The sequence below is a fragment of the Pelecanus crispus genome, chromosome 3 (genome assembly GCF_030463565.1).
Source record: "Pelecanus crispus isolate bPelCri1 chromosome 3, bPelCri1.pri, whole genome shotgun sequence".
Lineage (NCBI taxonomy): Eukaryota > Metazoa > Chordata > Aves > Pelecaniformes > Pelecanidae > Pelecanus > Pelecanus crispus.
The window spans coordinates 35977914-36003759 of record NC_134645.1 but is presented as its reverse complement, the minus strand read 5'-3'; the positions used below and the strand labels follow the sequence as shown (position 1 = coordinate 36003759).

At 40.8% G+C, this 25846-nt stretch overlaps 1 protein-coding gene across 1 annotated transcript in view; it reads right to left on the bottom strand.

Annotated features, from left to right (window-relative positions):
- The window catches only part of PTPN14 (protein tyrosine phosphatase non-receptor type 14), a 72510-nt gene extending 48980 nt beyond the window's left edge, over positions 1-23530 (bottom strand). The window contains exons 1-2 of the mRNA XM_009477984.2: positions 23357-23530; positions 14850-15019 (exon numbers count right to left, since the gene is read on the bottom strand). Of these exons, the coding sequence (XP_009476259.2) occupies positions 14850-15019; positions 23357-23530 (344 nt within the window). The remainder of the gene's footprint in view (positions 1-14849; positions 15020-23356) is intronic.
- Positions 23531-25846: the final 2316 nt, after the last annotated feature.

Genomic DNA, 25846 nt, shown 5'->3' with positions numbered 1-25846 from the left:
AGTGAAACCTTGTTCATGAATTTATGGAACTCATTAAAATAATGCTATCAGTAAAACCTTTAGGTAGTATCCCAACCTCACATAATCAATGTCTGAGACAGCTCTATTGATTTAGTGGAATTTTACCTTGTAGGGACCTAAAATGCAGCCCATTCACCACTGCCTTTTACAGTAATCTGCCCTGGTAATAAAAAAAACACTGCTTGAAACGTGACACAATGAAGTTGCCATCTATCTATAGGCCATTGGTATAATAGCTCATATTCATGTGAAAAGATTGTTGAAGCACCTACATTAGCACTCACTGCCAGCAGAAAACAGGAAAACTCAGGTTGTTTCCAGCTTGGTGACCCTAGCATTTTCAATGGAATCGTTGAAAACAGTCACCCCACACATCAGTAAATCATGCAATAAAACCATGGCCCAGGAAGTTCCAACATCCCAGTGAACGCAACCCTGCAAAAGTGAACACAGCTCTGATAACAGGATGTTGCCAAAGAAATATGTGAATCAGTGCCCTGTTGGGTGGGTAAAGTAGATTGATTTCATGAAATGAATAATTATTCTTTGTAAAAGCTTCAAAACCAGCTGAAGATATCAAGCGCAAAAGCAGCTGCCAAAGATAAAACAGTGAACCGGTAAACATCTCACTGCACAGGAATCTGCCATCTTCCGACACTGAGATTTCTGCCAAATTCTTGTTGAGATTTTCAGCTGCATAAGGGCCCCCACACAAATGCTTCTTTTAAACACATTCAGAGACTTCAGGATTGTTCTGACATCCAATTGCAGCTCCTTTAGCTTTATACCCTAGCAGCAAGGCAAGAATATTAAAGGTATTCAGCTCCCTGAAAAATGGTATGTTTAGAACTAGTTTTCGTGGTTTGTGTCTCAGCTATAAGAGAAGGGAAAAAGTTTGCTCCAGCCTGCAGTACAACCATCAAAATTCAATACATTTAACCGAAGACTGGCAGTGCTACTGTAACCAAGATTTCTACTGCCTACTTTATTCTCAAAATTTAAAAAGCAGTTAGAAACCCCAACCAAAAAGCACAGGTCTGTTTGCTCACAGGTTGCTGCTACTGGCTTGACCCTCTTCCTGACTCTGTAGCCAGATTTCAGGCATCTTATCTAGGACTTCGAAACAGAAGACCAGTGAGCTGCAGTTCCCTTTCCAAAACATGGAGTAGAAAGGAGAGAATGAATCATCTGCGGAAAGTGATGCACAACAGAGGAATCATGAATCATCTTGTGGAAATGCCCATTTCTTCTCACTTATGACACAGGAAGTCTAGAGCAACCTTCATTCTCGAGGCTTCATCAAGAGAAACTACATGACTGAGGTAGGATCAGTCTGTATCATGAAGACTACTTTAAGTAGTATATCCCATAGCAGTCTGCACTTCCCTAAGGAGAAACTGCTAATCACTGCTACTGCATCACATGGGAAGATAAACAGGAGAATACTAGCCCCAATCTAGGTAACATATTCATCTGTCAAAAACAGTGCCTTAAACTATACTGGGAGACAAGTCAGAAGCAGCATACCAATCTATGAGGTATACCATAATATTCACTGTGTACACAGTGCTCCTTGCAGAATGAGGTTGCCCATTCATTAATGCCCATTCATTAATGGCAATGGTCATTGCTACTACACCTTAAGGGGAAAAAAAAGGCAGTCAAGCACTTTGCAATAGTCTAAATGACAAAGTCAGCAAGTGGCACAGTTCAGGATCATTCCTCTTCTAATCAATGTTCATCTTAATTTGAGGAGATGCATAAAGGCTGATGGGCACTTCTGTGACTCAGCTAGGGATGACAAGTGTTTTCCCAGTTTTCCACTTTTCTTATCCTTTCTCCTGTAAACTAAAAAATTGAAGAGAAAATCTTTTTTCCTACAGAAAGTAAAATCAGTCCATGACAGTAACTATCTCTATAGCTATTATACTAAAATTTCACAACAGAGGAAAAGAACAGACATGATGTATTCAGTAATTTTCAGAATAACTCAAACTTCTTACTGTTAGCCACAAGCGAAAAATTAGAAACAGACATTTGCTGAAATAACTCGTTCCTTTCTTCTGCCTAAAAATTTGACAAATAGATTCATAAACACACACAATGCCTTCTCCCAAAAAAAGCTTTGCTTAATAAGACCCTAATGTAACAGGTCAGAACCAAGCTCTGAAAAGTTGGGCAGGACCTTGGTAGGGCAATCACAAGCAAAGTGGATGATAAGCTCTTCCTCTTTCATCACTAACTAAGCATCATTTGGCCTTTACTTTGAAACTATCTCATTTTATACAAATGTTCTTTCTAGTTTATGGACAACAAGAGTTTATTTTCTTTTTCTCTTTCTTCTCCTCAATTAGGGAAGCAAAAGGAAACAGTTCTAGTACCAGCATGTCACTTGTTTGATACTAGAACTCCATAGGCTTGTTTGTTTTCATAGAAGCGTATTAAAATATGGACTATTCTTAGGCTAGCAAATTACTGCTTGCATCTCTTCCATGCTGCTACAAACCAAGTCCTCTGCTCTGTGCAACCTACCAGTTCAGAGGGATGCGTGTATATACAACATTTATACTGATGTAATGTAACAACACACCCACAAAACTGAACTGCATCCACTATCACGCTTAGCACGTGCTTCCAGACCCTAAATATTCTTACGTGTGGCCAATCCCAATAGGATACACGACTAACACCACCTAGCAGCTCAGAATCAAGCCCTCTGATGCAGTTTGAGACCATTGGAAACATTGAAAAGACAATGTAACAGAAGCCCTGAAACGCTGCCAGTTTTCCAGCACACAGTAGCACTCCCATTTGAAAACAATATCATCCTTACAAATTTTTTCAATGTTGTAACTGATGCATAGCAAAGCCAAGGAACTACATTCCTCTTGCCTCTGTTGCTGTTTCCATTTTTTAAAGTCATCAACTACTGTAATCTGTGCTCTTCCTGATGCCAGTAGTAAATGAAACAAGGAGAAAAGAGATTTTTAAAAAGGTATCTTAGCTTTAAAGAAGTTTACTCTTGGCATATGTGCACCAAGAAATAAAGAGCTACTTCACTCCCAAATTTAGTGACAGTTAATTTAGTTCAAATTATCTTTTCTCTTCATGCAATGCAGAACATCAAGAAGTCTAAATGAAAGAAGCAATTCTGCCTTACAGGAAAGGGAAAAGTCCCTCTACTTGCTTTTCATTGTGTCTGTCTGGTTTAAGATGACAACAATACAATAACAACCTTCAGGGAAGAAAATCCATCAAAACTGATCCTATTGAGAGTCATTGCAACAGCCACCAGAGCAGAAGCTTCTTCACTAAGTTTACAGAAACCTCCCAACCAAAGCTCAGTCTTTGCTTCAGAGAGAGAAGGCAACGAAAGCGGCAAGGCTGTCCATCGTGGTGGCAGCAGCGTGCTCCCACCCATGAGGAAACATTAGACTTGAATTTCAAGTCTACAGAATATTATTTCTGTTTAGAAATGAAACTATAATAAAACAAAGTCCAGGGATTTTTTGCCATTTTGTATCTCTAGATCCTATTTTAAGCTTGACAGTCCTTGAGAGTAAATACCTAGCTGAAGGTTTCTTGTACAGTCTTCAAGTGTGAGTAGATCTAGCTGGGCCATGTTGTTAAATACAACTTCTTCTGACAAATCATCCAGCTGTGCAAGCAGAAGCTTACTACCCATACGCTCAACCTCTCACCTTAAGAGAGTCTGTAGTTCAAAGAAAGCAGGACGCAGCTTTCCACTTTGTTCCAGAAAGTCGCAGTTTCATGAGGTTGTTCTACTACCAATGACAGCAAGATTTAAAATCACTTTTCAGCACTATTTAAGATAGCCTGCTACAAACACAAACCAAGAACAGGGGGACATGTTCAGATCATACAAGCAGACTTTCAACCGGTTTTCCATAAACACACACACACAAAATAGGTAGGTACTGTTAACAATACAGCTAAGAAAATGCAAGCATATATGTGTGTGGCACTGGGAAATCTAACAGGGGAAAGCCAAGGGCCAAGAAGGACAGGATTTAAATAGAACTGGTGCTCCAGATTATCCCAGTGATCCACGTAACACAACTGTTTATCGCCAACAGCGGTGAGGACAGCTTCCTCACAGGCTAAGAAACAAAAAGCGGTAGACGTGACTCATCCAAACATGCAGCTTTGTACACAAAGCAAGCTCTTCACAGATAAAACCAGAAGGCCAGGTTTCTAGCCTCAGCACTGTTTCAACTGTCAGATATCACAGAATAAACACACAGGCCACTCAAAAGGTTTTCATTTCCTTGCAGGAAGTCAGGAGACTCTTCCTCCTGCATCAGAAGTTGGTTAGACCTCCAAAGCAAGTTTCAAAAGGCTTCATTTATTTCCTTCTCTTTAAGGATCAATAATTTCCTAAGTACCAGGTTCAAACAGTCTCATGGACCTTCAGCTCTTCTTTCTGGAATTCAGGTTCAATCCTGACTGTCCCATGCAATTCAAGATATTTTTTTAACATGGTGGTTTGCAGCTGTGTCCTAATGATAAACAGTTGCTTCCTCTGGTGACCAGCAATACGGCACGAGGAAATGGAATGAAGCTGCGTCAGGGGAAGTTCAGATTGGACATTAGCAAAAGGCTCTTCACTGAGAGAGTGGTCAGTCACTGGAGCAGGCTCCCCAGGGAAGTGGTCACAGCACCAAGGCTGTCAGAGTTCAAGGAGCATCTGGACAATGCTCTTGGTCATATGATTTAGTTTTAGGTAGCCCTGTGCAGAGTAGGGAGTTGGACCCAATGATCCTTATGGGTCCCTTCCAACTTGAGATATTCTACGATTCTGTGATTCCTCCTCTGTCCGGCTGCACAAACCTACATTTTCTATCCATCTGGCTCCCTCTGCACTTCTGAAATGGATGCACAATTAATGTGTGTCATTTCTGAAGTTTCACGGACCATGAATCAATCCGCCTCAAAGCAATGCTATTGTTGAAGAATGATACTTCTTTAGTTGGTAAAGCTAGGTTCTCTTTTTCCTTCTGGTTTTTGAAAGCTATAAATTACTTTGAGTCATACCTCTCATGCCTTTATTTCCTTGCTGTGTTACCAATCTAGTTCGAGTTCTGTTTTGAACATCTAAAAAAATCCCAGACTGAAATTCGTATCATTACCTCATTTCAAGAGCTGCAAAGTTTAAGGAAAATCCTAACATACTCAATAAAAATCACAAGCTTGGACAATAAAATTGTTACATCATTCTAGCCAGGTGCAGAATTTTTCCAAAAGAATCTGAATCATTTCTGGTTCCCAGCTATGGTAAAAGCCACCCACGTTGCTCATCCCCCAGCGGGAGTCAGCAAGAGCTGCTCAGCATTCAATGCAAGCTCAGGCCATCCAACCAACGTACAGGTTCAGCAAGTGTCTTCAACAGCACATGTGCCCAGGTGGACAGGAAAGGAAGTACAAAGTGCCTTTTCCCAAGTGCAAACACCTCCACCAGCATGACTGGCATGGAAGGATTCAAGCCAGTCTAAGACCAGAGAGGAAGCTCTGGTACTGTGGGTAAATGGTGTTATCTTTATCATATAAGAAGAGTAGAAACACAAAATGTAACCTTTGCTGCCATTTAAAAGGGCCCAGCAAAAAGTCTGGAGTACTCCAAAAGTATCTGTTCTACTAAAACTGAACATACAAATAGTTCCCATCAGGACAGCAATATGTAAGAACATGTGACTAAGCCCCAGAACATAAAATAAGTATTATTTCCTCATGATCAGATGTAAATGTGATACTGCCTAATGCCAAGACATTCCTGTTACAACATTTCTAACCACCACAGCCGCTGCCTTCAAAACATACTAAAGCAAGAATGCAGGCTGAAGTATACAGCACTGTATTTATAGTTAGGCAAGACTATTTTTTAGAATTGCTACATATGTACTGCCCAACCACACACATGAAAACACACTCACTTTCTGGTCTAAAAGCACAATATAATGTAATAGATTAGATCTATGCGTCAACAGTTTCTTAAAATATCTGGCACAAAGAGCTCAGCTTTCAATAACCAACACGCAGAGAACAAGCTCCCCATTCACTGAAGAAAGTCAGCTGGGAGAAGGGTTTGCCCTCCTCAGCAAATTATTTTATAAACAGAGAATTAATGTTGAATCTTAGGTCTGCCTTGAAGGAGTTCTTATTTTTAAGTCAAAGTTTAAACATCCACTAAAATACACATCCAAAAAGAACCAACTCAAGAATATTACTGAAAAGCAAAACAACACATATACTGCAATAATATGAACACAAGAAGCAAATACTGAACACACCAAGCAAATACAGCACATTATTTGTTGTTGCTGTCCTCTAAAAACAACATTAAAGCTACTTAAGTATCAGCTTGTTTACAACAAGGCAGGCTACAAGCCTGATGTGTGCTCTTTATGCTGCAGTAGCCACTAATATTAAAAAAGTCTAATAATTAAAACAAAACAATGAAACCATCAAAGGAGTACCCAAATGCAAATACCCCAGACTGTCTAAGCCTGGGTGGCCACCCAGGGCTCTTAAGACTCAGCCAGCTTGCAAGTAGTTCCAGAGCTGCTCCCCTGCCTGGGATACGTGAGCTCCTAGACAGTAGCTGGGGTGGCTGAGAGCACTGCTGTTTAGTTCCAAATTTCTGCAGCTGGAAGAAAAAAAGAAAAAAAAAACCAAACAAAAAAACCACAACCCCAAAAAGGTCAACATTACCAAGTTACTTCAGGACCCATCCACAGTCTTGTCCAACAGAAGAGAGCTAGGATCCCTGGGGACTCAGGACTCCCTCGGGGTTCACGACTACCTCCACCTAGCAATGAATCCCCGAGCTTCCCTTTGTCCCAGCCTTGGGAGATGCAGTGCAGTTCCAGTCAGGAGATGATCAGCACCAGGACCATGATCAGGACCAGGACCTGTAGGGTCAGGCAGGCTAGCAACTGTAGTCCAAATCAAAACAGGACTCTGTTTCAGCAGAAATTTCTTTGCCTCCCGTCGATTTATAAAATCTCAGCTCCAGAGTTCCTGCTGCTTCCTCCGGGAGACCCCACCACAATGTCTCATGAATATTCTCATGAATAAAACATTTAAGTTGGTACTTGCCCTAACTCTTCTTTTACTGTGTTTCACAATACAGCACCTACCTACAGCACTGTATACTAGTTCTTCACTTAAAAAAGAAAGAATTAGTACCACCACATACAGGTCAATTAGCACCCCATGCCACTTGACAGCTGTTCCCCACCATTCCCCTGTAAAAATTATCCAGTAATTTGACTCTCCAAATCATTTAGCTGAGAACAAAAGGTTTGGCGGGATTCATGGGATGAAATTGTCTTCCATTTCTAAGGTCTGCTGTTCTGACAGAACATCCTGTCCTTTTCTGTTCATTCGATACGACTTCCATGTATAGCCGTGATTGTCTTAATTCATGTGAATCATTTAAAATTACAGTCCATTGACATATAGCTCTCTATAAACCAGAAATATCATACATATAAAATATATATAATTATGAAGTTGGAAATATTCTGTTAGAAGAAAGAAGCTACACTGGTTTATGCTACACAAGGATCCAGCCCAATATAAGAAACAGACAAAGAGAACCAACAGAGATTTTTTAACTGGAAATAGTTAAAAACATGGGACTGTTCTGGTCATTAATATCATATTTGTGTTGAAGAGAACAGTCTTGCTTCTTAGTGAAGAGGTGCATCATCTTTCTAGTTGGGCAAGCCACATAGGTCTTTCTAGTGGCAAGAGAGGGCTATGTGTCATGGCCTTTCCTGCATGGTGTTGAGCAGAGCGGCTCCATAAGCACAGCACAGTTGATCAGCACATGCATACTAGTTATGACATTTCCCAGAAAAGAGAGTAATGAGAAACTGGTTGCGTTCATTTCTCTGGAAGCTACATAGCCTGCTCCCAGATACCATCTTTCCAAGAGAGCAGGCATGCTCTTAAAACATGTGCTGTGAAGTACACCGTAAGCATGAAATGATGAAGGTTCTTGCGAAGAGACAAATTTGGACAAGGTTTCTGCTGCCTGAAAACCACACTTTTTTCCGCTCAGTTACACCAGTAACACTGAATGGTTAAATCCTGACTTAAATCTCCAGGTGTGGGAGACCAAACTCTGGCCTTTTGTTTTTTAAATACTACACCTTCCCACCTGCTGTATATCAATTGGTTCTTGCTCATTTGCCAACCCATGAAACTTAACCACACATCTTTCTTCTCCTCACATCCTGCACGATATTACTCTGTACTTTTATAGAAAAAAAATTTTTGAAGCATTGCTGGATTTTTAAGAACCACTGGCATTAAAAAACAAATCCTATGGGTCTACCAGAGGTGTATTAACAAGCACAGCCACACAACCTGTCACACTCCATCACTTTAGGCAAGCACAGTCAAGGCTGTCCTGAACAAATCAGTTGGTACGTGTCGTACTGTTTTTTTCTGACACACTGTGATATACAAAATAATTATTTTGGACAATGAAGTCACCACAGTGCTCAAATCAACTACCACGAACTCAAAGGTACGCACAGAGACTTCTCAGACAACCACAAGCTGCAGGTGTGACCAAGCATGAAAAGCAAAAGCAGTCTCATGTACCTTACAACCTTAACAGCCAAAAGAGTTCCACATCATCGAGCTTGCCACAAAACCAGGCTGGCACAGGAGGATATGTGATATCCAGCCTTAACACAGCAATTAAAAGCACAATGTAAAGACAGCAGTGACTGGTACAACACTCCAGCTGACTGTACTTGTATTAAAAGCTAGCAACACCGGAGGATGCGAAACTATAGCTTGTTCAAAAAAAGTAAAGCAAAGCAGACTAAAAGCAAAGATAAGCTCAAGTAGGCAAGACATTTAAGGAGGACTTTTTTGAGTGGAAGGGAAAAAAAGTCCAGAGTTTATTTAAAAAAAAAAAAAAAAAAAAAAAATTGCCAGAGCGTTTTCCCTGTAAATACAAAAGGAGCCAAAAACTGATTTTTTTTCCCTCCTTTAGTTTACCCTCATGTGATTTAAAAATTCATACAGTCCTAAGAGTCTGTAGCTCGCTATGTTTTAGGAAACGTCTGTTTAAAAATTCTTCACCTAACACTTGAAGAAAAAAAAAAAAGAAAGGAAACAGTGTGGAATTGTGAGGAAAAAATATTTCCTTAAAAGACAAACAGAAAAAAACAGCTACAAGAAATAGTGAAGAAAAGGGTAAGGTTGCAAAACATCAGAGGAAATACATGTTCACTTAGTTAAAGGAGTATAAGTTTGAGGCTGATTTTTCACAGGCCCTCCAGAAAAGAGGCCTGGCAGCCACAGGCTCTAATTTTCCACCTGCAAACACATTCATTCCCACACTTTGCAGGTGCAGCCATCCCATTCCAAACACTCTGTGTTTTTTTCCACAGGAAAGCTGTACAGCACATTCTTCAGAGAAAATGCAGAGCTGACAGCTGAACCTGGGGCAAAAGCCCAATGCAGCACAGTGCAGATGCTGGAATATGTCCCTCCTTACACTGTCGTGCATACCAGACCTACCGTGCACAGCACCATGGGGACCCAGCCCCACTGGTGGCACCCAGACTAGGAACTACTCTCATTTCACAAGACTATGCCCCAATCTGCAACAGCACAAACACCATCAGATATTAGTGGGTACAGAGCACATAGTAAGATACTGAAAGCATATCTTCCTCCAAGAAAGAAAAAAAGAAAACCAGACCAAAGCACACCTTCATTCCTTCACAGGAAGCACAGCACTATCGTGTGAAGATAGAGGTACCATAGGGAACAAAATGTAACTTCAGTTTTCCCTTAAAACTGTGGGGGGCAGGGGAGAAGGCCATGGATTGTCTGATACTCGTGCACCCACATTTTCAGAAAGCCACAAGAGTGTGTGGGTTCTCTGTTTTTGGAACAAGAGCACAGTGAAAGCAAGCTTGTTTACTTTAGACACTGTACAAAGACTTAGTTTTTTAAAATAAATGGTTGAAAGGATGCCTCCCCTCTGAGGAGTTAGCAGAAAATAAAAGGCAGATTTATATTTCTAATCTACGCAAATATCTACTCTACAGGGCATCACAAAGACTGCTTTATATCAGACAGTATGCAGATCCCAGGTGCTTTAAATAAGCCAAAAGCACGCGCAGCATCTCCACCTGCGATGGCTGCCCACTCGGAAAACAGCTGGATGACTAAAAAGAGGTTGTCTAAGTAGCCTTCCATGAAAAATGCCTTTTGCTAATGTGCCAACCCTCACACTCCCACCCAAATGGCTCCTGCTGTAGCTGCCATCAAGCCTGGAGAGCATTTTTTTGTTTGGTTGGGTTTTTTTTGTTTGCTTGGTTTTGGGTTTGGTTTTTTTTTTTATTTGGTTTATCACAAATTCTTCTAGAAATTTTCAAATTACAGCAATTACAACATGATGAAACTCCTACTGACACCTTAAGAAATTACCATGGGGCTTTAGTTCACAATTCCCCCTGGAAAAGGTCTGTGGGACTTGATACATGTAGAATGCCAGGACTAGAGGCAGGGGTGATGCTGGAGTCACTGAGATCTTGGAGGAGACAGGATTAAGATCAGGGGATATGTACAGATGGGAGCCTCAACCCAAAACAAAAAAGACAGAGTAGAAAGAGTAGGGAAATAAGAGGACTAGAGGGTAGAAATAGCTCTCCTAGGATAAGGCCCAATGCCAAGAGTACAATGCTATTACATTGAAAGGAAGGCATAGCAATAACATTTATTTCATTGCCATTACCAGAAAGAGACAGGTCCTCTACAACTGGCAGCTGCTTTCTGTACATTTCCCTAGGACATCCGCAGGAAGCTTCCATCACAGGTCAAGAAACGCAGCTGTCCTGAGAAGCCTCACCATTTGCAGTCACTAACTGAACAAGACTGATGACGTCCTGCTGGGGCTTCTTACCCTGCCCCAATGCTCCACTTGATTTTCTCTGAGGAGGAATAGAAACCCACACCACTAATGTTTGCATCTTTAAGCAAGTGTCAATTTCGTAAAAAAGAAGAACTCCAAGCCACAGTCAGATCTGACCTACTAAAATGATTAATGCATCCCCCAGAGTACCCTTTGCCTCACCTTTTCTTGCAGGCCTCAGAGGTTGACTTCAAAGAGGTGTTAGCTGAATAAACTGCTCTGGCAGTCTTGTCTTTTCATTTTCTTTCCCAAGGATCCCACAGGCCCTTCCTTCTCATATTATCAGAAATACCTCTTACAAATTAACTACAGGCATCCCATGTTAAGTCATGACTGTGCTTGTGTTTATACGACAGGTGCCTGCAGCTCTACAGGTCCTCAATAACCAGTTACGTGGCCAACCCAGGTAACCCGTTCACCCACTCAGTCACTCAATACCCATCCACACCTTTGAAATTATGAGGTCAATTTCGGCACAAACTGAAACACAAGAAAATCCTTCTAAATACAACCCCCCCTGTTTTATTGCAAGGGTGATTGAACACTGGAACAGGTTTCCCAGAGGTGTGGAGTCTCTCCATCCATATGGATATACAAAACCCAAAGGGACACAGTCCTAGAGCAGTCTCCTCCAGCTGAACCTGCTCTGAGCAAATGATCTCCAGAGGTACCTTCCAACCTCAACCATCCTGCAACTCTGCGGTTAGCACTACTACTTGCATTTAGCTTCAGCAAGTCAACTGACACTCCCACATTGTACCTCTGAAGGACAGTGCTGACCATACTAGATTACTCTTCCACTCCTCTCCCAGCATGTCACATACAGACAGGTTTCCATAGAGTCTGTTCACCACTGGGGACACAGCACTTGGAGCAGCGTTACTCACCCTTATTTCTGCATCCACATTTGGCTTGTGCAATACAGGAAGTTACCAGCAAAACCATGAAAAGGTCCTAACCACTACCAACACCTGCAGGCAGCTAAAATCCATGAGCATGCAGGCATAATTAGCATTTCAGACTTCCAATAGTAATGATAAAATATAAAGAAGTTACGATTTTATAAACAAATTAAGGCTTCACCTAAATATGAATTGTCTTATTTGTACAAGGATTCCTCCTGTTGGTCCCAATCACCCAACAACAGCAGAACATGAAATGGTCCACAGATTGTTTTGAAGAGTCAGATGGTCTTTCAAATAAAATTGATTAAGAAACACTGCCTCAGAGCCACTGACCAACCCCACAAATAATGCTCCTCTCAACCAACAAAACCTAAAAGCCTTGGATCGTTTTCCCTCTTCATGATGACAGCACATGAGATACGGGGAGCTGCTGTCACTGCAAGCAGGGTGGAAATACTCAGTTTGGGACAAATCTCTCAAAACCAGCTATCAAGCCAAAATCTATAATGCTACACATCAGAGGCAGAGTAAACCATCTCAGTAAACCAATTCCTTGCTTTTTGAATACTTGTGGATTATGTGTTTGCTGAAGTATTCTTGGAAGACTTTTCATCATCTTCAAGGAATATTAATCAACCCTGGAAATTCTGGAGTTTACAATTAACTAAAAACCTGGACTGAGAGATGGGTTTCACCTCAAGCTCCAAACATGTCCAGGCAAGCTCAGGGCTGGAGATGTTTCCACCAAGAGAAGGTTACAAAAGTAACAGGTTCACCGCTAGCAGTGCTGTCACTAGCTTTGCAGCTTCAGCCTTTGGTGATGGTTTTGTTTCGGGGTTGGGTTGGTTTGTTTGTGGTGGTTCTGCAGCTTCCCAGGAGATGAAGCGTCTGATCATGAGTTTTGCATTTAAGACAGATTTGTCATTTGTACGTAAATATAAGTGAAATACATAGGCACTGAGTGGGTGAGTCTAGTGCCTACCTCGCCACCATAGGTAATCATATCATGATCAAGTCGAATCCTAAAAGCAGCCAGTCTCATTTTCAAAATGAATCTTTAATCAGTTTACCAAGAGAAAACAGAGCCAAAAAAACCTACCAACCCTCCCTCCATCTGTCGATCTAATCACACATTAGACTAAGCCTTTCTCCGCCATTTGTTTCAGAAGAGTCCTCCATGTCCCCACCACTCATTGCTTCAAACATGAGATTTCCCACATCTATCTACAACTGCACAGTTGAAGGTTTGCTGCCATCACATCACCTACAGTGAAGCAATTCCACTTCAGGAAACAAAACCAAAAAAAAAAAAAAAAAAAAAATTTCTTAACAGGCTATTCTGTATCCGAGATCCATTAGTAAGCTGCTGGTTTTGCTACAGACATTTAAAGAAACGTAAGAGGCACTTATAAGACTCTGCAGCTTATGTTACCAATCACTTCAGAAAGCAAAACAATTCAGCAGCCACTCAAATTGAGAGTACTGTGAAGTTCAATTGTCACCGAAATGTTTTGTTATTACCAACCTGGGCAGAATGAGCAAATACACCTCTGCAGGTGAGCTATGAATGAGCAATCAGCACTGCAGGCTGCAGCTTGAAGAGATAATAGCATCCAAGTAGCTACAATGCTTCCTTGCACACAGCTAGGCCAGGACTGGGATGACAGAAGTGAGCAACAGAACGTTTCCGACATTCTGACTGCATGTGAAATAATTCTGAAGGAAAAGGTATAAAGCTTCCCTCTCCCAACATGTACAAAGCAGGAACACACAGATACAGATGAGCATCAATGTTCAGTCTATCCCCAGGGAAATTTAAGTTTTGTGATGCTTTCAGCCCACTGTTTGGCAAGAATTCTGCATATACAGTAGACAAGGGACTGCTTGACAGCCATCATTTTAAGAATCAAATCTTTCACATCCTACCAAAGTCAATTCTCCAGCTCAGTGTTAAGAAAAAAAATCCTTTAAAATACACAATCTGCAATATAAAAACACTTCACATCTTACACACCTTCTAGAATTAAAGCCACTCTTTCTCTGCTATTTATACACCTTTTTTAGACACAATGACCATGTGGTGAATTTCAGGTTTGCAGCACCAGAACATTTTTTTCAGTGGGGAGGCTTCTGTTACCCTGCAGCCCTCACCCACTTATTCCAGGCTTTACTTCTAGCTGTGCTGATGCAACCTGCTCTAGACAAGATAAATGAAATAATTTGGGTTAAAAAGAAAACAAGCCCACCCCTTTTTGGGTGAGGTGGGCTTTTCTTCTCTCTCTCTTTTTTTTTTAAATTCAAATACAGCACAGATGTGCAAAAACCACACAGTGATGTGGTTTACAAGAATAGCCCCTCAAAACAGTTGCGTTGTTACAACTACAGCACAGGGCTCTGAATAAAAGAGTAATTCCCACTGAAGTTGTTTGCAAAGGTGCACACTGATCATGATTAAAGGACTAATACCCTCTAACAATTTTAATCCTTTTATGAAGTGTAAGGGGAAAAATCAGGAGTGGGATGGGCAAAACTGAGAAACGATGCCAAAGTTCACTTTCCGCAAAGCACAGGTAGACATAAGAATAATAAACTGAAACTGTATATAGAGGTCCTTTGCCTATGGCTTCATTTTAATCAGTATAAGGTTACAGGAAAAAAAGTATGGTCACCATGGTCCCTTTTAAAATTTATGTCAGTTTTTTAAACATATATCTATTATTCCCTTTTTGTTTCTGCAGTTGGTCATGTATAATTATTCACCAATACTACCTTCCCCCCCCGCCCCCCAAACAGATATAATCAAGCAGTAGCTTCTCTCTCTTTTTCCTATCTGGGCAATCATCAGGAAAGGAAAGAACCAGATGATACCCGAGCAAATACTGAATGCCAGAAACAGAGCAACTGCCCGTTCCCTGCCAGCCATATCACAACAGTGTGAACAGAGGGAAACCACATACCTTGTTACCTCCTGCTGCAGTCGGGAAACACTGGGCACATAGAACATTACCCCAAAGAAAAGCAAAGGCTCATTGGCAAATTTGTCCAGCTGCTTCTTCAGGGGCTTTTCCAGTTCAACCCAGCGGGCTTGCTGGCTCTTGCTGAGAAACCAAAGGCCGAAGTAGTGTGTCTAGATAAAGAAACAAAATAGTGTCAGTTTACCTCTTTCAGCCAGATCACACACACAATCAATGACCCAAATGCAAATAAGAACAGATGGCATTGTGTAAATTTTTCCATATGCAAAATCAGAGTAATTTCTTTTTTACTGTCCTTTTTTTATTTTTAGGGTAATCTTGAAGACAATGACAAATTAATATTGTGATATAACATACTTCATGGAGTACTATCTGCCCCTTACCATCTCTCCCAAATGCATATTAAAGAGCTCTGTCTGACGTTATGGCACAGGTGACATAAATGATTTATGGAAAGCATCTGAGTCTTTGTTTTCTTTTACACCTGCCTTGCTAACAGACAGCAAACACTAAGTCTGAATGAAAGCACAAAAAGGCTTCATGAGATTTTGGATCAGGCTCACTGCAGGCAAAAGACAAGGACTCTTCCAACTATAAAAAAAAAGAATGCAAACCCACACGCATATGTCAAAAGATATCTACTATTATCAGAACCTTTTACCCAATACAGAACATGTTTGGGTTTTTTTTTTAATGCACTCAGAAGGTTTTATGATGGACAAGTATTAGGCGTAAAATGTACATCACACACACAGGCTGTTTGCTGTGGGCTCTTACAGAAATACCAGTTTGAAAACATCAACTATTTCCCATCCCGTGTAAATCTCAATGGCTGTAGTACCTGCTGTATAAGCCACATGAGACTGTTCCTGGTGGAAAGTAATTGACAAGGAACAGTATTCAGAACTAGAGCTTCAAATACTACAAATTGGTAATAAGCAGCTGAAGGAATAGCTGATCCATCACGAAGGTTTCTATCAAAAAGCCCTTAAGCCACTGTATTAAACACACTGATCTAACTGCAGGCAAATGCATACTATAATCAACAGCAAGTGCTACGACTACAGATCTGAAGAAAAGGCGAAAAAAAGTGTTCATGTTTAGCAAAGGAACTCATACATCAGTTGCTTGGAAATCTGACTGTAGCCCTAACTATGAAGTTTGTATCAACATATTTTTATTCAGTATTTCAGCTCACAGCATCTGGCGATTTCCAGCAATGCCTTTAATATAAAATACCACTCTGTACTGACACTGGAATAAATGAAACAGAAACTGCGAGAGGAACTTTTGTGGACAACAAGCAGATTTAGGATCTGAAAGTGGGATCATTACTATTTCTGCATATTTCTCTCATTTTATTTCAATAAACTTTCTTGGTGTTTAATCCAACTGACTCCCTATTCAATGAAAACTTTCCAGTAGTTTTCATTAGATTAGATTAACCTTAAAACCAATAAAATACTTATTTTGTTGTTATAGTTTAACTTACCTGGACAAAAATTCTTCCACAGGCAGTCACAATCCTTTATACATAGCATCACAGCTTAAATAAAGATACTTGACATAAAGAATAGAAAAACCCCTATTTGCTGTTTTATAAAGCTTTCATGTGAAATTACTTTTAATACACACAAAAAGTTTGGCCTATAAATCAACCACCAAGATTTCACCAACTGGATTTCCCAGATGTTCATGCTTTTAAATAAAAAGCCTTCAAAAGTAGCAGACAAATTGCAACCATTACACTTTGCAAAAGTCATCAACAGACTGTTTCACTCTGGTAACGATACTTCCCTAAAAACTATTGCATGTACCATGACTTAGCGTACAAATAATACAACTCATGCAATATTGTGTCCTGGTTTCAGCTGGGATAGAGTTAATTTTCTTCCTAGTAGCAGGCATAGTGCTGTGTTTTGGATTTAGCATGAGAAGAATGTTGATAACACACTGATGTTTTAGTTGTTGCTAAGTACTGCTTATGCTAGTCAAGGGCTTTTCAGCTTCCCATGCTCTGCCAGGTGCACAAGAAACTGGGAGGGGGCACAGCCAAGGTAGTTGATCCAAACTGACCAAAGGGCTATTCCATACCATATGACGTCACGCTCAGTATATAAACTGGGGGGGTTGGCCGGGAAGCAGTGATTGCTGCTTGGGAACTGTCTGGGTATTGGTCAGTGGGTGGTGAGCAATTGCATCGTGCGTCACTTGCTTTGTATATTATTATTACTATTATTATTATCATTACTATTTTACTTTATTTCAATTATTAAACTGTTCTTATCTCACCCCAGGAGTGTTTCTCACTCTTACTCCTCTGATTCTCTCCCCCATCCCATCGGGGCAGGGAGAGTGAGCGAGTGGCTGCGTGGTGCTTAGTTGCTGGCTGGGGCTAAACCATGACATATTGAAAAATTAAAATGCTTAGAAACTACAACAAGCCAGCAGGGGCAACACTGCTCCAACCATTTTATAGCTGAGGGCATGCAAGAGAGAAGTACATACAAAAGCTATGAATTGGAGTGCAGGTGTATTTACTTTAGGGTCTCATTACGCACATATTTTCAACTTTGGAGAACGTCCAGACTAGCATTTAACTAAGGTGATAACTAATTCAACTTGATTCCTCAATTAAGCCTGACAAACCTGCAGTATAGCTTGAACACTGCTCTGCCCTTTCTCTTTAACCTTAGTGTGGTGCAGTAAAGCAAGCTAGTTCTTTATCTGAGGAGAACCAATGCAGTATCTTTTTCTGAGGAGAACAAATGCAGTATTTCCTTCTAGAATTTAAAGGCATCTTCAATAAATCAATCAATCCAGGCACAAATACATCAGGAAGTCAGCATCTCCCATAAGATAAACTTAAAACTAACCAATTCACTGATACATGTCTACTTTCCCTCTGTAGTCATCACTGGATAAAAAGTTCTTTCTGACGAGCTCACCATGACAGTAATTAGATTAAAACAAAGGTGGGAGGGACAGTGGAGACAGCAAAGGAAAGGAAAGGAACTCATGTGAAGGCAGAAAAAAGCATAGTCATTTTACCACCTCCTAAGAGAAATCCTTTAATGCACAAACTTGAAAATCACTGAGGGCAGCTCATCCTCGACAAGAAACAGTGCAGAGCTGTGAAAACATATCTTCCATATTACTTCAAAAAGTAAACATTCACATCACCTAGGACCCAAATTTGCAATGTCAAGTACTTGTAAAACATCTAGCAACTAAGATGATTTGGAGTCTGAAGTCCAGAAGAGTTTTTCAAGGGATTAAGGGTATTGCAATTAAACACCTCAAATGAGCACAGTCCCTCCCCTTTGAGTGGGGGCAAGGTGACAACAAAAAAATTTAGATTTGCTACAGTAGAGAGGCTCTTCAAGTACCAAATCCAGAATCATTTCCAAGGAATAAGAAGTGAAGGGAATGCAGTGTTTAAGCTTCTAGACTACAGCAGATACAGTGGACAAACAGCAGCAGCATGCATTTCACGCAACTAAAAGATGACTGTTTTCCTGGAAAGCAGCCTGGAGAGGATCGAGCGATTGCAGATGAAGCACAGGGACTGCAGAGCAGAACTCAAGTCACAAATGCGTGCTCTTTGGAGAGACAGCCAACACAGTTATCTGAATATCAGGCCCCCTGTCACCAGGAACTTTACTTCTTGAAAAAGTATGCATTTTTTAACAACCCACAGTAGGGAAGGACTTCGGTAGCCACTACCGCGAATGCCTGGAAGAGACTCTCTTCCCCTGGAACAGCAGTAATTCCCAAACAGGAATGAAGGAATATGGGACTGGAAATGTCTGGACCATCAAGTTCAGTATGCTATGACCAGGCATATGACAGTCCAGAAGGCCTTACAGAATCTGAGTCATGCATTGCCATACACCACAGCCCATAAAACATTTTTACAGTACAGACACCCCATAAATTAGATGAGGGGATATAAAAATGGGATCTTTTTCTCTGTAAGCAGCTGATTGAAAACTAGGTTGATTCCAAAAGCTAGTCTGCTTGCCCATCTGTACAAAGTGAACCAATGACTTCACTCCAGTTTGCATAGAATAAATATCTACACATACACCTGGCAGGCTCTGAAGTAACACAGGCTGCTCTAGCAGGTACATCAGCAAAGTGTCAAAGAAAGTGAACGATGCTTTCACTTCTAATTAAAAAAAAAAAAAATCCTTCTGCCAGCCACAGTTGACAGACTGGTGATACACACTGAAGGAAAGTTTCTCATAATGCTAAACGTATGCACACACATCCATTCTGCATGCAAAGAGCTTCAGTTGCTAGTGCTTTTGGTCTGCCTAATCTGCAAATACAAGAAGAGCTCTGTTAGAGAATAGTTTACATTAATTTTTCTCTCAAGGTTTTCAAATTTGTCTTACCTACCACACGACTTCATACGTGGTACAAGGAAACTGGCTTACACTCCTCCAGGAACTGCAGTCCTGTGCTAAAGCAGTGGACAAAAAACAGAGCACCTGCACACCCCAACACCACTGCGTGAAAAGGTGATCCTCAAAATATGGCGTGTCAGAAAAGAAAACTGGATACACAAAACCTGTGCTGAGAAGTCTTAAAAAGGATGACATTATAGCTCCTAGTTCAGGAGGCAACATATTCATTTTCGACTTGGACTTTGCTATACTCCCAAGTCCAGAACTAGCCCTGCCTTTACGTCAGGCAAAAAGACTAGAATTGTCAACAACAGGAGAGGACAGACTCTTACTAAACCAGCAAATCTCACTCAAAAGGATCCAACGAGACAGGCTCGGTGTTTATTAAAGCATCTGGTTGAGCGGCCAACTAACTATTTATCCTTGAGAAAGTGGCAGAGTTCCAGCTCCTCTGGGCACAAAGCATTAAACCGTGCTAGCCTGGGGCACTCGCACAGAGGGGAAAGCACCATTTACAGCAGCCAATTGTTCCTAGAAGGTCTCTTGTCCAGGCGCTGCCTGAACCCCATCCCAGCTTAGCTGGCAAGACAAGTCACACCAAGCCAAACTTCAAGGCAACCTGGCTGCCGAACACAGGTTTCCAGTTGTGCCCTACGAGAAGGGGACACCTTCTAGGGCACAAAAAACAGGTCAGAATGGCAGCAAACGGCCACCCCTGCGCAGCAGTCAGCATCCACCTGCGGTGCTCAGCCCGCCATCCTCCTCCTCTGGTTTGGGTTTTGCAACGTCGTAGTGCTGGAGGTACCATTGTAAAATTCACCTTGAGAGAATAATTGTGGTTGGAAAGGACCTTCTTGCCAGTCCCCTCACCCAACCTTACAATATGTCAGAACATTCCATCTTTAACCTTTTTACCATTTTATAAAGTGAATTAAGGAGAACAAAAAGGAGAAACAGACATGAAGTCTCATAACAGATTTGAACAGATTACTCTGCTATTTCAAGCAGGTTTGCTTAGTCTCACTTCAAGGGAAAAATGCCATTATATTGGGGGAAAAAAAATCCTTTTTATAATCTGTGCACATACATACAAGATTACAAAATGATGTTTCTGACCTTGCCTTCCCTCTCTTTCCCTTCCTCCCCTCTTCTCGTCTTTACTTTTTACATAACGCTGGCATAAGAGCTCATTTTATTGGAACTGGTAACTGTTCAACTAGGAGACTTGATGCTTTGTCAAGAGCTTTGCTGAAAAGGATAAAAACCAGATTTTACAGTAGTTACATGGCTACACTTCCTACTGACCTACTCCTGAACCCTGACTCAGTCAGGGAAGGAGTTGCATTCCCCAGAGATCAAATAGAAATATGCATAAATCCATTAGATACTGTTTTGCAGTCATGTGTGGTATAATGATCAACAGTCCTTCACAGCTATACATAGAGTCATCTCAAACAGTTTTGCTTTTTAGCAGGGGGAGTGGGGGTTGGACAGGTTTTTTTGTGTATTTCTAAGAAATCAGCTTGAGTGAAACATGGATATATTCCCAACATGAAGGTAAAAGTTGTGGTACACCTGGGATTTATTTAAACATAAGACCAAACTAAAGTATCAAACAAAAATTGATCTTTACTTTCAAGAGAACACACATTCTTACCCGAGACTGCATGGAGACAAACAGGATTTTAGTACTGTTTTGTAAGCATGAGATTTAATGAAGCTTCGTTTATGCCTTACTTGTACAACAGAGTTTGCTGATCTGGATTTCTAAGAAAAGGCATGTTCCAGCTGAAGTTTTTGCTGCATTTGGGGAACTTAAAAAGTCTCTCTCCAATATGGACACTTGCAAGGATTTTCTCCTCAACCAGTCCACTTAATGGGTTTCTCTCCTCTACCCAGCTATCCAGTTGCACAAATCTTGTAGAAATTTAAGCTTTGTCATAGTGTTTTTGACTCTTCTGTAAAATTTGATTGGTGAGTAAGGGAAGGGGACAGCCACCAAATGATTACATTAGCCATGTTTCCCCACAAACCGTGGCAGGAAGACTAGAAGGGCAGAAGAATTGAATTTCGGGTCAGAGAGAAAGGACAGTACATAGCATCAGGCACCTCTAAGCTTGCTAGCTCCAGTTATTCCTCATGAATGGAGCAGAAGAGGATACAGGGAGGAGACCCTCTCAGGGTTGAAAGAGGCAGGTCGTTCTCTTCTCTTCTCTTCTAAACATTTAAAGCAGCAATGGATGCTACCAGAACCAATCAGAAAAAAAACCCTTCTGTCAAAAAATGCTGCACTGTTGAAATCTGAACTTTACAAAATGGGCTCAACATTGCCAAAACCTTGTTTAGCAAAAAAGTGGGGAGAGTGATGAAAGAAGAGGAAAGTGTTCCAACAACATCAAAGCATTCTCTTCTGTGTTGTTAAAATATTTTTTATCTTGAAATACAAATTTTTTGTGCTGACATATTTCTTATTGCATGACACAAATAATTTTGAAAATGAAAAAACCCAAAGCAATAGAAAACCCCCATGAAATTGAACACTGACCAAAACAACTTCCCTTGCTACTCTGCTGACCGATTTCTTTTTTCTGGAAAATTTTGAAACTTCAGGCTTTGTTCCAAAGTGGAACAAAACACATTCTGAAATCACAAAATGCTTTGTGGAAAATAATGTTAACCCACTGATGGAGCTATTGTTTGCAAATGCAGGTGGACCTCCAGAGAGAATCATTAGGCCCCAGACTTCTACTGTGCCAACTAGATAAGCCCACAAGGAATACGAGGAGAATCACTCCATTCATTTCACTCTTTTCTGCACTGGAAGGAAAGGGAAGGACCTAACCTCTCTGTAAGGACACCCTAAAGCATCGTCAACAGGGAGGGAAAAAAAAAAAAGAAAAGAATTACTGGGATATCTTCATCTGTAAGTGGAGGGGGGAAAATCCACTAAATACTAAAATCCACATGAAGAAAAACCCCAAGTATGACACTATGCAATACTCTGACTCTCTTGCCCTATTCCTGCCTGCACATTGCCCTGCCTATTCTGCACACACACACAGATTGAGATTCTTCTCTCATTCTTTATCATCATTGATGTACAAAAAGGAGTTTTTGCTTAGTTTTCATCTGCACTAGCTATTTGTATGCTGCCTTCCAGTTGCCAGCATTACAAAGACCCCTGGACCAACAAATGTAAGACACTGCAAGATTATTAGATTTCCCAGCTGTGCTTACAGAAAGCTTCAGCCAGGACAGTCATATGATAATGTAGCCATTTCCAGGCAATGGTTTTCAACTTGTGATTTGCAAAAGCCTATAAGCATGCAGAATACATGTAAGGAGTCCACAGAAGGTAAGTAAGAAAAGACAGTTCATTTGCGTCATGCACATTAAAGAGATACTTCTAAAAAGGCCCCAACACTTAAAATAAACATTGAACTCTACAGCAGGAAGTAGAAAATAAAGGATTTCAGCCTTTAATAAAGTAAGACCAGGTTTCTTCAGCCTTTTCAGAAGCACTGGGAACATAAAAGAAGCCTTTCAGAGTTTCAGATGTGAAATATTTGAGTTAAATGAAAGGAAGGAAAAAACCCACCATCCTCAAACTGTTAGTAGTTGCTCCCCCTAGTAACACAACTGTTGCCTCTTTCAGTATGTTAGTAACAAGAACATATTTATATGAAAGCAAATATTTAAAAGCCAGTGGTCTCCTTCTGGCATAATTCAACCAGCAGTGTTGGTGAAACCAGGGCAACATTCAGACTAAAGTTACTGTAACTTGGCCATTGGCATCCCAGTTCAGAAAATAACACCCATCACTTTCTAAGAAAAGAAGAAACCTCATCTTCATATTACAAAGTGCTCTCAAAGCTCTGATGAATGAGGAACAGTACAAAACCCTGAGTGCTGTTCTGCTTTCAGTTTTCACGCAACCAGGCTATGTTTGTCCAAGCTCCAGCTGTTGATCGTATCTGGCCAGCTCTGAGAATAACACGATTCAAATGAACAGACTGCCTGAGCTAAAAATGTGTCAAATTATACAGTGACAGATGGTCTTTCCCGGGTTACTCTTACCTCACGTAATTCCAGCCTCTGAGCGACAGCTTCCAAGCACTCCTGCCCCGTGCTCTCCACGGAGAGGGTGCACTCGATCACATTGCTGTCCAGAAGACGGATCCTTGTCACAAAGCAGTTCTTGCTCAAGACGTTGTAGCGTCTGGTCCGTCGCAGTTTCAGCCCGAAAGGCATGGCTGTTGGCCTGGAAGGTTGCCCCTTCTCTGTACTCTTCCGAGAGTTATCAGCACACTTGTCGACTTGCCTTGAAAGCTTCTTCAATTGGCACTACTCTCCTCCAGAAATGGAGGTAGCTGTCCATTCCCAGGGTGAGCTTCAAGGGATTCCTGCAAAATACATACAAATAAGTAGATTTAAGTGTAAAATAAGATGTTCCTAGAGATCAGTGGAAAAGAAAAAAGCTTAAAGGAAAAGAGTCACATTTAAACCCATAAAACACCTCCACACACAGGATTGCCAGGCATTTACTACATCTCCCGAAAGAATACCTCATACAACAAATCTTTCAAAATTCTATTTTGGCGCTGAATTTAAAGCACAGATTTAATTGCAAAGATGTTCTTTGAGAAGCTCAGCACAAACAGCAACTCTACAGGGCACGCATCCAGAGGTGCTAACTCTCCCACCATTACCCCCACCACAGGGGTCTATAACATAATCTTCAAGTTAAGTTTTGGTGCCCTCAGGCCAGCTTTGAAAGCTAGCTTAAAAAGCTAAGGAATAGAGGCATGTAAAAGAGGTGCGATTTTGAAAGAAGAAAGGCTGGCTGCAGTCAGCAGGAAATGCAGGCGCTCAGCACCTCTGAAAAAATCAAACCTAAAGTATGCATGTGAAAGGCAAGAAGCATCCAAGCCATTTCAGAAAAGGCTCCTCTGAGGCAGTCCCTGACATTTTGCTCACTTCCAGCTCCAAAGCAATTCTGCATTTCAAACCTTTCAGGTGGAATGAGTAAATGCAGGAACAGCTGTCATATACCAGGATAAATCTGAGTGGGAGGAAAAGAACACATATTCTAGATATTGTTTCTAATTACTACTCCTAAAATTTATCAGGAACACATGCAACTGTTAAGCCAAAATACAAAGTAGACAGAAGAACCAGAGATACAGAAATAATGACATTTAAGAAGCTATGATCCTCATCTGCGAGATCCACTTTTAAAAAAAAAAAAAAAACCAAACAAGTTTCATTAGGAGCAGGTTCAAGCTAAACCAAAACAAAGCATTTGCACTGGCATAACCATCTCTAAAATGTCACTTCCACATGCAGACAAGAATGAAATAAAAAACAAATTACTTGCTACTAAGCCTTCCTGGTTTTGTTGCATATTCTGGAGAAAGAGATGGAGGGACACTAATGCTGGCATTTAAAAGTCCGTTTCTCTTAACAAATAATACTGCAAATAAAAACTAGCTCCCGTTTCCTTGCTTCTGAAGACAAGCAACAGAAAGCATTGCCAGCAGAGTATGCATCATTTAGCTGAATGTGACATTTCAAACAGACAGTACATTGCTCACGTGTATCATTTGGCATAGAACTGCACGAATCGGTTATTTTCACTTTTTACTGAATGTAGTTGCTATGGAGATTGTTAGAAGCGGACCAATTGACTAGAGTGATTATCATTATGCTAGAAACATAACTATCACATATTTGATAAAGCGTATTTTCCAAGTCAGTAAATCTTGGCATTTATGAGGGGATTAAAGCAACGCAAAACAAAAAACCCTACACAAACAGAAAACCACAAGCAACCTATCACTGGTTAGGCGTGCAACCACCCTGAGAGTCTACTAGCTTTACCAGAGAAAAGCCTAGAGACTTTGAGAAGGGGCACGTGCTATTTGACTGAAGTGCAAACAAACATATCAAATTAGCTGCTGTAGTTTAATCTCCCAGTTCTAACTTTTGTGGGTACAGACATAATGTATTATTTTCACATGACTGCACAAGAGAGCTGTTACACCTTGCATCGCTGTAACATCAGAAACCAAAGACACATGAATACATCCTCACAACCATCTGATGAGGCAGGGACATGTTACCCATGACTCACAGAAGAGGAATTGAAACAAACATTAGCCAGCTTGTCCAACATCACTCAGGAGAATGGCAGCAGATCTATGTACTAAAACACACAGGCCAGGCAAGTGCTTTAACCCCTAGCCAACTATTTGGCAATTACCTTGCCTACCAACCTATCCAAAACTACAGCACGAACTTGTAAAGTGGGAAGAATGGAAGGAAATTACAAAGAAGGAAGGGTGTGGTGGACTATGTCTTATCAAGAACAGCATTTTTGTTCAGTCTCTGGCTTTGCAGATTATGCTAGGTTGACACATGGAGAGTTTTAGCTAGCCGATTCAACTAAAAAAAAATTCTTATCTTGCATTACTGTTAGTTGCACATATTTCCTCGCAGAACATGAGCCATCCTCTGTACAGTAATTGTATAGTTAATAGTAGCCTAAAGATGAAATCAATCTTAGCA